Below are 17,757 nucleotides of genomic sequence, written 5' to 3'. Positions count from 1 at the left end.
TCAGAGAGCCGGTTTTGGCCCGATCCTGCAGGCCAGGCCGAGGGACCCCACTGGTGCACGAATTCGTGCACTGGGCCTCTGGTTTCTAATATTTGCTGCCCTGGGAGGTATTTTGCCCTTCACCACGGGTACATTCCTTATGACATAAGAAGTTGAGATAGAAGCTCCTTATAAATAAAGAATTCTCTATTGTTTACTAGGCTGTGCCTGTTGTTATGATCGCAGCATTATCATTAATTTGCCCAATGACCAAAATCAGCAAAATTATAACTAAATCACTTCAGGGCATTTGCACCAAATTTTAAAAAACCCAGACTACTGCCTGGCCAGTGTGCTCAGTGGTTAGAGTGTCTTGTGCACCACAGGGCCAGTGCATGTGCGTGAGGCAAACGATTGATGTTTTTCTCTCAAGTTGACGTTTTTCTCTCCTTCTCACTTCTCTCTCTACAGTCAGTGAAAGGCATATTCTCGGGTGAGGATTAAGAACAAAACAAAACAGAAACCCAGACCACTGAATTAGTTACTTGTGGAATCTTGAACTCTGACTTTAGAAGAGAAATATATTTTTATCCATGAACTCCAGACATTAAGACAATTTGACCTAGAAACAGAGGCAGCAAATGTCAGGGTCCCTTTTCCTTCCCTCCCAGGAAGTCTGAAAGCTTGTCAGTGTGGTAGCTTCACATTCACCAACGGTTGAATCCAGTCTCCACCCACTGTTGGTGTCATTTTCGTCCCAGTGTCTATGAAGAAACTCCGTTTATTAAAATGATGTGCTTCTTTTCCCAGCTCCAATCATCCATGAGGTCCTTGGAATCTTAAATTGATAGGCAATGTATTTCCTTCCACCTCAGTACAATGCAATTTCTTAATAATATAACAATCTGAATAAAATGTAACCGATAAAAATATATAAAAACAAACAAAAATATACCCAGCCTAGGTTTTGCAATCCATAGCTCAGTAATTGATTTTCATTGTGTAGGACAGTATGTTTCAGTAAGGACTTGCACATCTAAGAAAAGAGCAGAATGGGCCTTTTAGAAATGAAAAGTTAATATATGTCTTATGGGGCCAAGTTCATTGGAAAAAGGCAGCTCAAAGAATTTTGTGTGAAGTGTAAGACCAAATACCCCCACAGGCTAGATCTTTATTGGGGTGGATGGAAGGGACTGGTGTCTCCCTCCATCACTCCTTCTTCTAACTGATTCTAACTCCGACAAAAAGAAAAAAAAGAACTAGCCCTACATATGCTCCTTAGACTTTCAAAGGTTTGCCAGAAGATATAGAGGGACTGAAAGAAATAGCTCTTGTGGGGAAATTCACTCATCCATCTGTCCACTAGACCCGCCAGCACTCTCCGTGCAGGGCTGGGACAGGTGGGGAGGCGCAGGTGTGGCTCTGGATCTCCCCAGTGGTGTCATCTGAGCTCCAGACACCTCCTGCTGGGGTGTCCTGCTTCTGTTGAAAAGCTGCACTGGGGATAGGTCCTGTGCCTCAGTCAGGCTGCATTCTTGAGCTTGCCATGAAAGGAACCCGGACTCAAGGAGGAGCAAAGGGCAGGGCGGAACCTTGACACATCTTCAAGTGTTAAGTCTTTAGTTGGCCTTCAGAGGGTCATTCTCACCTCTTTACCTGTGCTCACCAAGGCCCAGTCTCCTGCCAACCACAGCGGTTTTTCTGCCAAGGGGAAATTAGCTGGAGGAAAAAGCAAATTCTCATTTGCCCTCAAAAAGGGTAGACTTACATTTTTGCCAGTGGGCAATGATATTATTCAGCTGAATACATAGTACTTTAATAAGAGTTCCTTTACCTTTTCCACCTCAGTCATAGGCATCCTTTTGTTTCATCATGGCCTTCTAATTTCCCATTGTGTTTGTGATGGGTGAAATGTTTCTTCCAACAGCAAGTGTCTGAAGAGGTTTCCTTTCAGTTCCAGAGAAGGCATTTTTCCTTAGAGTTTTCGTTTGCAGAAAGCAATTGCACCCCTGACCCCCTTGTATAATTTAGATGTTTAATGAGTGCACAGGTGCAAGGAATTGATTTTCTAATGCAGGCAGCGCATTAGAATCACGGGGAAGCCTTAAAAAATTCCAGAACCCAGCAGATGGGAGTAGGAGGGAGGGACTGGTGATTGGGGGTGCTTTTGGTTGGTTTTTAAGCCCCACAAGATTCCAATATACGACCAATGTTCCGGGTTCTTAAAACAGTGGCATGCGTTTCCATGCTGAGTTTTCAGGTCATCAGCGCATTTAGCCAGCCTCCCTCAGGAGCTGTTGTGCCTGAGGTGAGAAGCTGGCAGTAAAGCTGGTAGGAAGGGCTCAAGGGAAGAAAGTGCAGGAGACCAGCCAGCAGGGACCAGGAGCACTGAAGTGGGAGGCTGGTCCAAGTGTGTGACCCTCTGAAGTCCTATCAGCCCCATCTAGACAGCTCCATCTAGAAAGCCCCATCGATGGCTCACTCTTAATAGCTCTGCTGGCCTGGTGGTGTCCAGGCAATAAAACTTCCCAGAGGCTATCCATGGCCACCTAGAGAGACGTTGTTACTAAGGCAGGTATATTTAGGCACACTTGTTAAACAGATAATAGAGACTTAAAGGGACAGAATCCAATTCCAGTGGAAGCCGAGAACTACCACTAACAAAGAGACCAAAAGTGGTTCGCATGGATCCTCTTTCCCCAGTGCTTGTGTGTGCATATGTACAGCCTTGCCCTGGTTTAAATTACTCACTTCTGTCTACAGAAGTCCTTACTTTTGGCCACACTGGCCTTCCTTAGAAAGAAAAACACACGATACCTTGTTGAAAAAATAGTATTAACAATGACTTCGTCTCAAGTGCAAGACGAGGAAGAACATTTTTGCAGTTCCTAAGAAATGATTTTGAAAGTATTTGATTATCATCCTTTAGATTTTTAAAGAGTGAATTTCTTGTTATAACTCTACAGTTTTTTGAGGAGACAAATTGGATGAGGGAGAATAGATGATTAGTAACTCTTTGGGGAGTTGAGGTTTGAGTTACTAGTTTCCGGCTCTTGAGCTAGCCAGCAAAGCTGGGCTTCTCTTTTCTTTTTGCAAATCCCTATAACTTACCTCCCAGGCCCCAAATCTGTATGCACCCCCTGCATTAGAGACCCTGGAGAAGTAAGTTAGAGGAAGGAGTAAACTTTATGGGTTTACAGTGAAAGGTACCTAAACTGGAGATGAGCATGGATTTTCTAGAAGCTGACATGCTCACATTTACTAGTTGTGGGACCTTCAAAAAGTTATTTGTTTCTTGTCTGTAAAACAAGGTCAATAACGGTATATATCTGAGAGGATTTTTTGTAAGAGTTAAATGAGGTGATGTACAGTTGATTCTTGAACAACATGTAGGTTACCCTATGCAGTCCAAAATTCGTGTATAACTTTTGACTCCCCCAAAACTTAACTACTAATAGTCTACGGTTGCCTGGAAGTCCTACCTATAACATGAACAATTGATTAACACATATTTTGTGTATTATATGTAGTATATACTGTATTCTTATAATAAATGAAGCTAGAGAAGAGAAAATATTATTAAGAAAATCATAAGGAGGAGAAACTATAGTTTAAGTATTTATTGAAAAAAAATCTGCCTATAAGTGGACCTGCACAATTCAAATCTGTGTTGTTTAAGGATCAACCCTATAGAAAATACAGCATATCCATTGGAACATAGGAAATACCCAATAAATATTAGCTGCTATTATTATTATTATTACTACTACTACTGATGGGTGGGTTCTTGCTGTGAATACCAAAGGTAAAGTTAAATGGTTAAAAGCAAAAGCCACTGGGTTGATTTTTTGACCGATACACAGGACTTCTCTCCTTGGCAATCTTATGGGTCTTTGGGTAACCTTCTTCCTCCTCCTGTGCTTTGTGCTGCGTTCAAGCTTAGCCATCTGTCCTTTGAGTAGAATATTTATACACAAAGCCATTTTTAAAATAATTTTTATTGATTTTTAGAGAGAGGGAAAGGGAGAGGGAGAGACAGAAACATTTCTGTGAGAGTGAAACATCGATCACCTGCCTCCCACATGCCCGCTGCTGGGGATAGAGCCTGCAACCCTGGCATGTGCCCTGGCCGGGAATTAAGCTGGCACCTTTTGGTGCATGGGATGGTGCCTAGCCAACTGAGCTACACTGGCCAGGGCTATACACGAAGCAATTTTAAAAAATCAATTCTCTACATCCCAAGAACCTTCCATTTTAAATGGATCAGCCATTTATTAGCAATTTATTTTGAAATTATCCCGTGCTGTGCTGAAATGTACAACACAAAAGTACATTTTTGCCAAATGCCCTGTGTTGAGAGGATTCCGTGTAATCTCCAACACTGATAATTAGCCAAATGGGGGAAGGGGAAGGAGCCATAGCACTGAGCCCGCAACCCTAATCCACCCAATTCAACTGTTTCCAGATCATGTCCCACGAACTCTTCTCCAGATTTAGTCTCCGGCTCTTTGGAAGATGATAAAATGGTAGCCTGCCCTGGGTTGGAAGCAATTCCTTGTATTGTTCGTGATTAGAAGAACACTTGCACTCTCTGCTGGGAAGAGGTGGCATGTATCTGATGAGCCGATGAACAAAACAGGAAGGACACGCTATTAAAAGGAACACTTGACCATGTAGGGCTCTTATTTGTGGAAACACCACGTACTGTAACCTCAACTCCTACATCCTCACACTGCAGAGTCAAGAGGGTTCAAAGATCCACAGACCATTTTTTAGAAACTTGAGTTCCTAGACATCAAAGAAGGAGCCACGATGAAAAATAGTCCTAAATATAATTTGGAAAGTGCCAGGTGGAGGCTGGTCGTCAGGTCCTGGAGAATGGAGCCTTGCGTATGGAGAAGCTGCCGAGGACCCTGCTAAGGAGACGGGAAGTGGGCTTGAAGAACTCCAGTGCTCCCACCAGATCACACCCCTGAAAATACAGAAGCAGCCGAGTGTCCATGTAGTTTGCTTTTATTTATCTGTGAGTGGTGGCCCAGCGATGTCCTCTCTGAGTGGAGATCAATAGCACTAGTCAACTTAGCACTCTTCCTGTTGCTTTAAGGAGAGTTTGGTTGACTTCTATCACCACAGGCATTTTGCCTGAATAGACGGTTCAACTAACTTCATGAAAAGGAGAAGTATAGCTGATGATGAGAGACATGTATTAGGCTGAAATATATTGAAGTGAAATATGCTTCATGCCTGCTTTATTTTTATAGGGTGCTGGTATCTCATCAAAATGTAGTGTTGCTTAAATCTAGTTAGTAGCAGCAGCAATGGTGGTGGTAATAATAATCAGTGGGAGATATTAGCCCACCTACGCTAGTAGACTAGGTTAATGGAGTGAGTTCATTAAGGGGACAGTGTCAATTTGATGTTCTCCACTCCCACCACTTCTTCACGGCAAGGTGGACAGGTAGATGCTTTCTTGTCAATAGTTGCCTTTGGGCTTTCATTGAGATGCTTCTGTCCAGCTTAAGCAAGCAGGCAGTGGACAGGAAAGGAAGCAGATGAATAAATTCCCGGATTAGTGATGAACTGTTAATGCAGTTAACCTACCTTGGTATCCTGTTTCAGTGCAGGTCCCCAGATACTCTGCTGGGAACTCAGACTTCTGCTAGGGAGATTTGAGTCAAATTTGAGATTTGCTGACCCAGATGCCACTCTAGTGTTATAACCTACACTGTTCATAGGGTTACAGACCTTCACTCCCCTCATGTTTTTCTAAGTCTCTGGTGGAAAAGTTCCTAGCATTTGTTCTAGTGGCATAGATTCATTACCTAGTTTCAAAGAAAGGAAGGAAGGAAGGAAGGAAGGAAGGAAGGAAGGAAGGAAGGAAGGAAGGAAGGAAGGAAGGAAGGAAGAATATGAAATGGAAATGTCATGACTTGTAGAGAAAGTGGATCATTCAGGTGAGCCTTTCTCCCAGAACCGTGTGCTGTCCTTCTGCCCTTGGAGCTTCTTCCCTCTTGTGGGTGACAGACAGTCTCTGGAGGCCAACTAGGCTTTATTTTGTGCAAAGAGGGGGGCCTTGATTGTGTGCAGGACCCTGAGAGCCTCCAATATGTTATGCCCTTGGCACCCCATCCACATCCCCCTAGAACTGGCACTAGCTCCTCGGCCAGTTGGTGATCTCCTTGACCTGGAGATCACCAACTGGCCTGACAGGACCTCCCTTCACTTGCCCCTCCCTCCTTTGCCTATGTCCAGTTCGCACTTTGCTGCCAGGATTGTGATGGTGAGAACTTGACTTATTGCCTGTCACACCTGAGTTATGTGTTCACATTCTGCTGCACCCACCCATGCTCCTCCCCTTAACTGGATCATTAGCTTTTGGCTCTTAAGGCTACAGTTTTGTCTCATGGTCACTCAGGCTTCCACCCAAAAAAGGTGCTACTCAGAAATTTGAGGCAGTATGTATTTATAGTAAATTAAAATGTTATGGTTTCAGATCCTAGTGTTTAATGTTGTATTACTCATGTTTTTATTTTAAAATCTTAGATACTTTATCTAAAATGTAGTTTTTAGAAGGTATCAGAAAGCTCATATGTGTGGGAGCCTTTTCTTCTATGCATTATTGAAAGGATTACTGCAGTCTCGTTGTATGACATGTACTGATACATGTATTCACCATACAGATTGTCTTTTCAAGGGAGAAGGTCTTTTCTTTGTCAATGTCACTGAACCCACTTTCTCTTTGTTGAGATTGTTTCTAGTTGGCTCTGCAATATTTTTTAAAGACCAGGTGCCCACGATCTTCCCATAGAGAGTATGTGAGGCTGTGCTCCTGTCCACGTGACTACCACCTACTGGGTGTTTCTCAGGTTTCAAGACCTCACAGTCCCACACACACTAAACCTCTAGGGAAGGTATTATTAGCCCAATTTTTTTTGGCATAGGAAACTGAGACTTAGTGTCTTAGAAAATAAGTAGCCATCCATCTCTTAGCAAAAGATGTTGGTCTCGGGTTCATTGATTCCAAAACCAGCATTCATTCTTTGCTTCTATTTTTTTATTTGGGAAAAATTTTTAATGTGGAAAATTATAGAGAGTTATTTAAACAAAAACCCTGGTACTCTCCTCTAGAATTGACAAATGTTAACATTTTGGCATATATTTCAGATTTTTCTAAATAAAAGAAAACAGTACAAAGGGGAGTTTCTCTTTTTATCCCTCTCCAGTTCTGATCTTTTTCCTTCTCCCCCCACCCTCCCTCCTCAGAGGCAATTTGGTCTCTATGCAGACCATGTGTCGATGCTTTTACTACCTACATATGTGTCTATTATCAGCATATAGCTTAGTTTATTGATAAAAGATGTATGTACATTTTTATTTATACTATGTAAATAAGTAAAATTTATTGTATATATTTTGCAAGTTCTTTTCCCAGTTTTGTTTCTGATGTCGTTACACATAGATCTAAATTATTCATTTTAATGGCTCTCTAATATTCCACTATGTAAATATAGGATACTGTATCCTAATGATAGACTTTAAGCATTTTTCCAAATTTTTATTCTTTTACAAACAATGCCAAACATGTCTCTGTGCTTCTCAAATTGGGGAATATACTTAGAGGAGGAATTGCCAGAGCCCGGGGTAGGCACAATTTCACCTCTGCCAGGTACTGCCCATTGATCTCCAAAGCAAACATACACTTCCACCAGTCATGTGTGAGGAGGTGGATTTCTCCACATCCTCACACCTCCTGGCACTGTTGGACTATAATTTTTGCCATTTGTGAAATAATATCTCTTTGTTTGGGTTTCAATTTGCATCAGCCTGATTACTCATTGCGACTGGCGAGTTGAGTGTCTTCACAAGGTTATTGACCGTTCAGGCTTCATGTCTATGAATTGGCTGTTCATGTCTTTGTTTATTTTTCTCTTTGGTTGTTTATCTTTTTTCCCCACATGATTTGTTGAAACTCTGTATACTATCAATATTCATAATTTATCAAAAAATATTTTGATGCCATTATCTTTTCCCAGTCAGTGTGTTTTATTTGTTTATGATGTCTGGTATAATATACATGTTTTTAATTTTGGTTTAAAGTTACCAACTTTTTGTGTGGTGTTGTGTGTCTTTTTTGTTTATCATAAGGCTATTTTTATAATAGTTTTAGAGGTCTGTTTTTATCTCCAGGTCTTTAATTACAGCCCCCACCCACCCACTCATACCTTCTCTTACTTTTTCTTCATACCTATCTATCCTATTTCTTGTAATACGTCCTACACTTATCTGTTTTGTTTATTTATTTGTTCTGTTTCCCTCCACTAGAATGTAAGCTCCCCGAGGGCAGTGGCTTTTGTTTGTTTTGTTCATAGCTGTATCTCTAAACCTGAAATAGTCACTGACCTAGAGGAGATGCTCAATAAATATTTATTGAACAAATAAATAATAATCCATGTGGAATTTATTTCTTGTATATGTGATATGAATAGGGCTCTGTGTTATTTTTTTTTTTGGGGGGGGGGGAGTGGGAGAACATGGAAAGCTTGTTTCTCTAACAGCATTAATTGAATGGTATATCCTTGCCCCACTGATTTTTTTCATGCCACCTCTATCAAGCTGGAGATGTTTCCCTTGTGCCACTATCTTTAAATATTTCTGTTCTTGCCCAGCCAGCATGGCTTAGTGGTTGAGCGTCGAGCTATGAACCCAGAGGTCACGGTTGAGTACCTGTTCAGGGCCTGGGTTGTGGGCTCGATCCCCTGTGTGGGGCATGCAGGAGGCAGCCAATCATTGATGTTTCTACCTCTTGCTCCCTCTCCCTTCCTCTCTGAAGTCAATAAAAAATATACATTAAAAAATATTTCTGCACTCCTGCCCTTGTGCTAAAGTCTGCGGGAAACCCAGTCCTCAGGGTCAGGAGTGGGGATGCGGGTGATGAGCCAGGTCCAATTGATGCCCTCAAAGGGCTTTCTGGTTGACATTAAAACCTGTGAGAACTCAAGGCAGAATGTGATGTTGTACGCAGGGGTATGATCTGGGTGCCGAGGCACAGAACCTGGAGACAACAGTAGTTAAGCTCACAGACGTTGAGTAATAAATGAAATCTGAGTTTGTGTCCTGCTTCTGTTCCTGGGTGGGCTTTATATCTTTAGTGAGTTACTCATTCTTTCCAACACTGTTTCCTTATCGACAAAATGGAAATGATGAAACAGCACCTGCTTCAGAGGTGGTTGTGAGGAGTGACTGGTAGAATGCATGCTCACTAATTCCAGTGTGGGCAGGAATCTTTAGGGAGGAGGTGATATTTGACCCAGTCTTGCAGGATGGATTGGAAATTTTTAGGCTGGGATTGAGTGGGTGGAAAAGGACATGCCAGACAAGATATGGAATAAACAAAAACATGGAGGCCAGTAAGTGCGGGGTGAGTTTAGGGAGCACTAATCTAGTTTGACTAGACTGTGGGAGGGAATCCTAATAAAGAGGCTGGAAATGTGGGTTGAGGCCAGTTGTGGTGGGTTATCAGCACTAAGCCAAGAGAATGTCCTTTATTGCTTTACTCTCAATTCCTAATGGCTCTTTAGGGGGTGCTGGGCCATTGGGGGGGCGGTGGGGGAAAGGGGCAGGGAGGGCAGCTAGGAAGCTCCCAGGAGAGTCCTGGCCAGTGCAAGTGAGGGCCCATATTCAGGGCCCTTGAACTTTAGGAACTTTCATTTTATTTTTTAAATCTTTATTGTTGAAAGTATTACATAGGTCCTCCTTTTCCCCTCATTAATCTCTTCCAGCCCGCTCCTGTCCCCCTCCCCGCCAGGCCTTCACCACCCCATTGTCTGTGTCCATGGGTTATGCATATATGCACACAAGTTCACTGGTTGATCTCTTCCCACCCACCCTCGGTTCTGACAGGTGTGAGGTGATATCTCATTGTCATTCTTATTTGCATCTCTCAGGTGATTAGTTACTTTGAGTATTTATCATATGTCTCTTGGCTTTCTGAGGAACTTTTATTTTTTTTAGCTCCAGCTTTGTGCTAGGTATGGAGCTGGGTACCATATACATATATCATTGCATTTATCTCCAATGATTCTTTCCCTGGATATTCCTGTTCAGTGTGTGGTCTTTTGCCCCTGATCCTGCATCCACCGAGGAAAGCACAGGGACAGCGACGCTTAGAGCACCCTCTTCTCCATCCCACCTTCCTCCTCTAAAGTCACAGAACAGAAAGAACAGCCTTCAAGACTTAGGGCCCCAGCATTTCTTCCCAGCTTTGCCTCCTTTCTGGGCAGCATCACAGCGATAGGTTGTCACCCAGGGAGGGTGGAGGCAACCTCTGAACATCAGTGTGGTGTGAATGAAAGAGCCTTGCTATCAGATGATGTGGTTTGGATCGCAGGCCTGCCAGCTTCAAGCTCCAGGGTGACCACTGTGCTGATTTGCCTGTGACCGAGAAGTTCCTGGCACATGAGAATTCCAGTGCTAAAGCCTGGAAAGTAACTGCAAGCTGGGGTGAGCGGGTCGTTAGCCCTGTGTTCTGAACCTTTTCCTCTCCCCATCAGCAGCCGGCAGGTGCATTCCATATTCAGGGGGTACCAAACATCCCTCTGCCTGCTCGCTTTATTGCACCCACTTTTGCATTTCTTTCTCTATTTACTGCCGGCCTTCCTCCCTGGGATGTTTTTTCTGTGAAGGTGTAGACGAAGTCTTCCTCGCTCAGCACCTGACACTGGGTCCACTGCAGAGGTGATCACAGGTGACTATTGAGGGATGAGCGATGATGCAACTCTAGGACCCTCAGTTTCCTCCTCTTTGGGGATGACTGCTCTTAGGGTTGTTTCTGAGAATAGTGAGCTAGCCCAGCAAAAGCCCCGGTACCCAGGGCACCCCTCTTTCTTCCTTCCCCGTGAATGCATGCAGGTCGCAGGGCCAGTTTACTCATCCTTCCCTGATGTGTATATAGCTCAGTCACGTTTAGGCGCCAGGAGACTCGGGTCGCTCTTCTCCAAGGGAAGTTGAGTTATCGTTAATATAAGATAGAAATCAAACCAAATCAGATTATTTTACCTCAGAAGCCAGTTTCAACTGATCCTTTTGAATGGTATAGTTCTATTATTATATATAACTTCAAACTTAATAGAAAAAAATTGATTAAAATATGGGCCCTGTTCATATCCAGCCTGGCTGAATGCCACAAGACACATTAATTGAAAATGAATTTCTGCAAACCCAATCAAGCTCATGAAGATGAAAAATGTACCTTTTTCTCTCTGTCCCTTCATTGATTTTTCATTTTCCCCACTCAGAGCTTCATTTAGCAATTTTTCAGTTTCATTTTGTTGTGGCCTTAATTCATTTCCTTCACTCCCCCCAAAATGAGATAATGTACCATTTTCCTTGTCCTTTTAAAGCTGTCCTTTCAGGCTGCATTAGTGCAGGCCGGGTTCTGGCTGTGCCGTATTTCTCTATGCTTTATTATTTCTCAGGAAAAGAGGGTAACTTTATTATTTTTAAAATTCTTACTTCGGTCGTCTTTATGGAGGAGGATGCACTTTAAAACGCATTACTGTGAAATGACAATGTCACAAGACTTGTAAAATAGAATTAAGAGAAACTGTAGGAAAAATTAAAAACACACATACCTGTTCAGGAGAAAGAGTGTAAAATGCGGGTTATCCCCATTTTTCATGGAGGGTGCAGGAGGGTCCCGCGTGCTTCCTGTTTTGTTGAGGGAAATAGAGACAACCGTTTGCCAGATCACACGAGGCCCTGTCAGGACAAGAGGAAGCCGAGGGAGAAGGTGCTGAAGCCTGAGTGAGCCCTGGAAGGTTCCTGCCAGTCCTGTCCCATCCCTGCCCTGGGCAGTTCCCTGGTTCACTGGACCTCTAGGCATTTTGAAAACAATAATGGGGATCCTTGAGTTATTTTCTTGTGAAATTTTCAAGTCATCTCACAGCTTATAATGTCCTGTGAAAAGTCTACAGGGACTCACCATAAAGTGTCATATTGCTTTACTTTGACCTAGAATTCAGAACCCTGATGATCTCATTTTGATGAGAAGCTTCGGTTGGCACTTCTTCTCTGATATGTCTTGCAATGGGAAAAGGATTTGTTTCTTTATCAGCGAGGTTTAAAGCAGGAAGTGTGTCTAAGTGAGGGCCCACGGGAAGGAGTAAAAAGGCAGGGGTGTTGCTGATAGAGGTTGGGAACTTCCTACCACCACACACCGCCCTCATACCCTGGTTTTGAATAAAAGCGCCTGTGGGCTTTAATTGGTTATTCCTAAAATTAGAATGAAAACGGCAGAAGAAGGTAAAGGGAGGATAAGTGGTGATAGGAGACGATTTGGGGTAGTGAATACACAATACAATATACAGATGATGCGTTGTAGAGTTGTACACCTGAAACCTATATAATTTTATTAACCAATATCACCTCAATAAATTCAATAAATATTTTTTAAAAATTAGAATGAAAACAAAATAAAACAAATTTCAAAGAAAATAAACAATATCATAAACTTATTAGTAAACAAACAAACAAAAAATAACGTAACTCCTAGCATCGTACTCCATTCAGTGTGTTTCCTGTCTTATGTAAGGCATTTTTCAGATACCTGCATATTATCAGTCGCCAGCTGGTAAAAGAAAGCATCGCAAGCACAATTTCTTTAAAAACCACGTCAAGTGCTACCTAGCATTTAATACTTATTTGCTGCTGCCATTTCTTACATTTCTTCATTTCTGCCACATCCCCAACCTCAATATTGAGTTATGTTTCACGAGTCTTGCACAGTTGGGTGCTGTCCTCACAGTTCTAATTACAGGCCTGTATCACATTCTGTCGTCTAACATGAAACAACCTGTGTCCCACATCTGTCACTAATGGAAAAAACCTCCAGGAAGCTGAGAGCCTTGCAACCTCCAGGGTTGTATGGATCCATACATAACAGGACTTCATTCAATTTTTGTACAATTTCATTTTGATCTGGTTGACACATAAGCTCTTTTCGAAACAAATTAGGAGGAATCCTTTTCACTAGCAATCTATTTCCAAAGCAGTTTATAAAGACGTGTGGATTGATAAGGGTGATTTCATCTCCTCAGAGAACTGCTCTTTCCTATAAGATAATTGATACACTGAACATTTGTCCCAGATGGGTTTGCTGTCTCGTGCAAGGGCAAGATGTGAATAAAGGATGGTAAATGGCAGTGATTGTCCTAAGGGTTTGCTGGGAGGGCTGAGGTAGAACAGAAGAGGGAGACACAAGGCCAGCCTGAGGGACTTGGGAAGACAAGTGAGAGGTGACTGTTGAGTTCTTCATGACAGAGGGAGGTTTCCTGGTGGGGAAGGGGAGGGAGCGTGGCACCAGCCCATGCCGAGGGATGGAGGTAGGACCATTCTGTGTCCATGGAGTGTTGAGAGGATGGAGTGGCTTTTCTGTAGGATTCATTGTGAGACAGGACAGGCAAGACACAAAACTGGGGAGATAGAGTGGGACCACAGCAGAGGGCTGGATGTTTGAATATTAGAAGCTTGGATGGGTTTTTAAGTAGGAGAGTGATATTCAGCATCTCTCAGGGTAGAGCCTAGAAGTTGGGTTTTCTATAAAAGCTCTGCCCAGGATGGATTCCAGGGTGTGGCTGTGGATAAGAGGGGCTGCTTAACCCAGGTCACCTATGCAGGCCACTCAATGGTGACTAATGTGAAGAAAAGCCATTATCAGTCCTAAGACCTCCTCTCCTCCTTAAATATTAAACTGGCCTGTAGTCTTAGAGCAGTGGTCTGCAAACTGCGGCTCGTGAGCCACATGCGGCTCGCGAGCTGCGGTTTGCGGCTCTGTTGATTAATGAGTTTGCCGACCACTGGGATAGGGGCTTAATCACAAGGAACAACAACAGCCTGTAATTATTGGAATCGAGAGTCTAGGTCAGTGGTCGGCAAACTCATTAGTCAACAGAGCGGCAAACTGCAGCTCACGAGCCGCATGTGGCTCGCAAGCCGCAGTTTGCCGACCACTGTCTTACAGAACTAATATCCTGCATGAGCAATTAGGCTGCAAGACATATATGCAGTTTGAGTTACCAAAAACCATGCTCATGAAGACAAAAATTAGAAAAGATTCTATTAACATCCGTTAAAAGGTTCCAGATTTTACCAAGATGGGGTTCTTCCCTTTGTTCTATAAGGGGGCCTACAATTGTATATTTCAATGTAACTTTTGCAACAAGATTACCTTCTGGTATAGATAAAGTAGGTGAGGTCTGGAAAGCCAGTGCTTCTAATTTCTCATTTCCGGATGCCCTGAGTAGAGCCTGGTAACCTGGTCATTTACCGCCACCTCACGAAGGGTGACCTAAATGCTGCTCCATAAGGGCACATAAACCTGTTGAAGGTCAAATTTGTAAGCTTAAGCTCGTCAAAAAGTGAGGGCAAAGGCACCACATGGATTTTACTTACAAGCTGCTCGCACCCTGGATTTTGAGAGGCCCCTGATTTTGAGGGGACATGTTCACCTGGGTTCATCAAGTTCTCCAAGAGTCTGTTCCAGACAATTTCTCCCCAGAAGTCTAGGGATGGATTGTTCAGAGATGGGTGGATGGATTCATTGATTCATTCATTCATTGAGAATATAAAGGTGACCAAGGTCTTTACTCTCAAGGAGCTCATAGTCTGAGTGAGAAATTGCAGTAATGCGGTAGTAGTAGCTAATGTTTTGAGTGTTTATCATATGCTAGGTGCTTTTTGAGATAATATTTCAAGGCTCTTTGAAGTGGGCAGTCAAAAATAGCACCATTTTCCACACAAATGTGTGATTTAGCCGTTGTGGCTAAAGAGTCATATTTGGAAGTCAGTTGTTACCTGTAACGTTATCAAACCCAGAAGCAGGCAAGTCAGCTTATTTTAGAAGCATTACCTTCTCACTCGGGAGAGGGCCTGGGATGTGCTCCAAGGGGCAGGCTCCAGGACAGACTAAGCAGGGATTCAAAGTTGGCACCCGCAGGGCAGAAGGGGCCAGCCACGCCCTGCCTGCTAGTCTTACTGCCCTTTTTCCTAATCTGAACAGGCCATCCCTGGTCACAGAAGGCCCTGTACACGATGCTTCTGTAAGAAACGCTCAAGGCTGAACGGACATGTGCACGCACAGCTTTCATTCCGCACAAGAGCACGTCACTTCATGAGGCATCAGCTGCGGACAAACATGAGCCTGGGCAGAAACTTGAGCACCCCAAATCCTCCCCGCAGCCTGTCCTCTCTCCCGAGAATGAGGGGCCTCGTTAGAACCAACCCTCTCGTCCCTTGGAATGCTCAGAATGCTCCCCTCAGCTCTCTGCAGATGACATCTTGCCTTGTATTTATTTCCTTTTTTAAATTAGAATGCTCCCATGAGCTGTTCATTAGGGTGCCCTTACCGCACCTCTTTCTTCTCTTGACTTACAAACCCCTCTGATCACTTCAGAGACGGTGAAATGTGTGTGCGCGAAGTTACTTTCTATGTTACTTTAGGTTATTTGATGACATATTGCCTCTGACCTTCCTGGAACATTTTAGTTCATTTCAGAACCCATTTTACCTATCATTTAAGATTTTAAAAGTCAACTTTTAAAAACCTTAAACTCTAAAGGGAGGAATGAAAAAGGAACACCATTATAAAGATGAGTTTTGGAAAATTTTCCTACAAACGTTGAAATTTAAGCATTATAACTTTTTTGTTTTGCCCATAATCCTACCCCAACCCCAGACTGATTTAGTTTATCTAACTTCTCTTGCAGCTTTTACCTTCGTCATTGTAAACTTTTGTTTTTCTATCCCTCTGGGCTTTTGATAAACGTGTTCCCATTTTACAATATATTTGTTTTTAGCGTTGGTGTAATATATTCCATCCAATTGATATCCCGTAATTTATTACCCATTCCTTTAGTGCTAGACATTAAGGTTATTTCCATTTTCTCTATTATAAATAATAGGAGCAAGAACATCTTTGTATATATAACTTTTTTTCCTACATCTGAATTATATCCTTAGGATAAATTCCCAGGAGTGGGATTAGTGGGTCAAAGGGTACGAACAGCTTTATGGCTCTTAATATTTATTGCTGAATTGCCCAAAGGGTCATTCTAATTTACAATGCCACCTGCAACACATGAGAGTAGCTGTCCCTCCCACCCCTTCCAACACTGATTTCTTCAGTCAATAGTTTGGAGCAAATTTAATAGGTATTAAAGGATACCTCATTACTCTTTCAAACTGTTAAGTTCTTTAATTATTATCAACATTGGACATTTTTCTTAAGTGTGACTCGGATATTCTATTTTGTAAGGTTTGCTTTCATGTTGGAGGGTTATATTTTTTGACACTGGGTGGAATTTAAAATATTTTATAATGAAAATGTCAAATGCACTTAGGACAGAGAGAATAATCAATGAAGTTCTCTAGACTCACTACCCAGATTCAACAACAGTAAAATGTGGCTATATTTGTCTCTTCTTTTCCTCTCCCCGCTTCATGTAATTATTTTAAAGCAATTCCCAGACATCCTGCATATGTTTCTTATATACTTCACCGTGCATCTCTGAAACATGTGGACTTTTTCTTATATAATCACTAGAGGCCTGGTGCATGGATTCATGCACCGATGGGGTCCCTCAGCCTGGCCTGTGCCCTCTCGCAATCCAGGACCCCTCGGGGGATGTCGGATAGCCGGCTTTTGCTTGATCCCTGCAGGCCTGATCCAGACAGGAGGGAGCCCAATCTCCACAGGCCCGATCCCTGCAGGCGTGATCCGGACAGGAGGGAGCCCAATACTGTGTGTTGAGCATCTGTCCCCTGGTGGTCAGTGTGCATCATAGTGACCGGTCGAATGGTCATTTGGTCACTTAGGCTTTTATACAGATAATGCCATTGTCACACTTAACAAAATTAATGATAATTCCTGGGTATCATTGAATAAACCAATCTGTGATAATATTTTTTGAAATGTCTTTAAAATGTCTTTTACTGATGCTTTGGTCCAATCAGCACACAGAGAAGGTCCATTACATTTGGTTGTTATGTTTCTAACGTTTTTTTAATCTACAGCTTGCTGCTCTCCTTTACCCCCGACCCCCCACCACCACCAGTTTTACCTCCACCAGGGACCTTGAGTTGGTTGTCCTATAAAAGTTCCCACATTCTGGATTTGACTTTTTCTTTCCTTATTTGCTCTAGAAGCTCTCCTAGATTCAGTTTCAACTTTTTGTGTGTGAGGGGAGGCAAGAATACTTCATAGTGGTGCTGCTGTATGATTTATTTTGCATCATTTTGGGGCACGCAGTGTATGGTTGACCCACTTTTAATGATGCTAAGGTTGATGATGGATTCAGATGGTGGCAGGCTGAAGCAGTTGTAAAGTTCCTCATCAGCTTTGCCCCTCACGCTTTCATCTATACATGGTGGTTGCTCGAGTCAGTTGTTTCATGGGGGTTGCATAGTGGTGATTTCCTCATTTATTCTTTTTCTGTTTTGTTTTTTTTTATGTATGTTTTTTTAAATTTTCTAATTTATTGTTCTTTCCCCATTTATTAACTGGAATTATTCTGAAAAGTACAACTTTTCCCCTTATAGACTAGGACTTTTTAGTCATCTCAAAATGCAGTTTGTACAAGAAAGGCAGGATAAATGGTTTATTCTTTCCTCTAAATTGCCAAGTTTGTAAATAAGGGGTTGTGCCCTTTCACTTCCAATGGTGTCCAGCGAGTAGTTGCTGTTTTATTTCTGAAGAATCATAAAATACTCATATATATTCCATTC

The 17,757-nt window shown here is 42.5% G+C and overlaps 1 protein-coding gene across 4 annotated transcripts in view; it reads left to right on the top strand.

Moving 5' to 3' along the window:
• The window catches only part of MYZAP (myocardial zonula adherens protein), an 88,035-nt gene that overhangs the window by 49,558 nt on the left and 20,720 nt on the right, over positions 1–17,757 (top strand). The window contains exon 11 of one of the 4 annotated variants that reach the window (XM_080662450.1): positions 4,445–8,409. The exons of the other annotated variants lie outside the window; for them this stretch is intronic. Coding sequence (XP_080518576.1) covers positions 4,445–4,498 — 54 coding nt within the window. The 3' untranslated portion in view covers positions 4,499–8,409. Of the gene's footprint in view, positions 1–4,444; positions 8,410–17,757 lie in introns of those variants that run through there. 4 annotated transcript variants of the gene reach the window in all.

This window comes from Plecotus auritus (assembly GCF_963455305.1).
Source record: "Plecotus auritus genome assembly, chromosome: 1".
Classification (NCBI taxonomy): Eukaryota; Metazoa; Chordata; class Mammalia; order Chiroptera; family Vespertilionidae; genus Plecotus; species Plecotus auritus.
The sequence above is the reverse complement of the archived record's forward strand: the minus strand, read 5'-3'. Positions and strand labels throughout refer to the sequence as shown.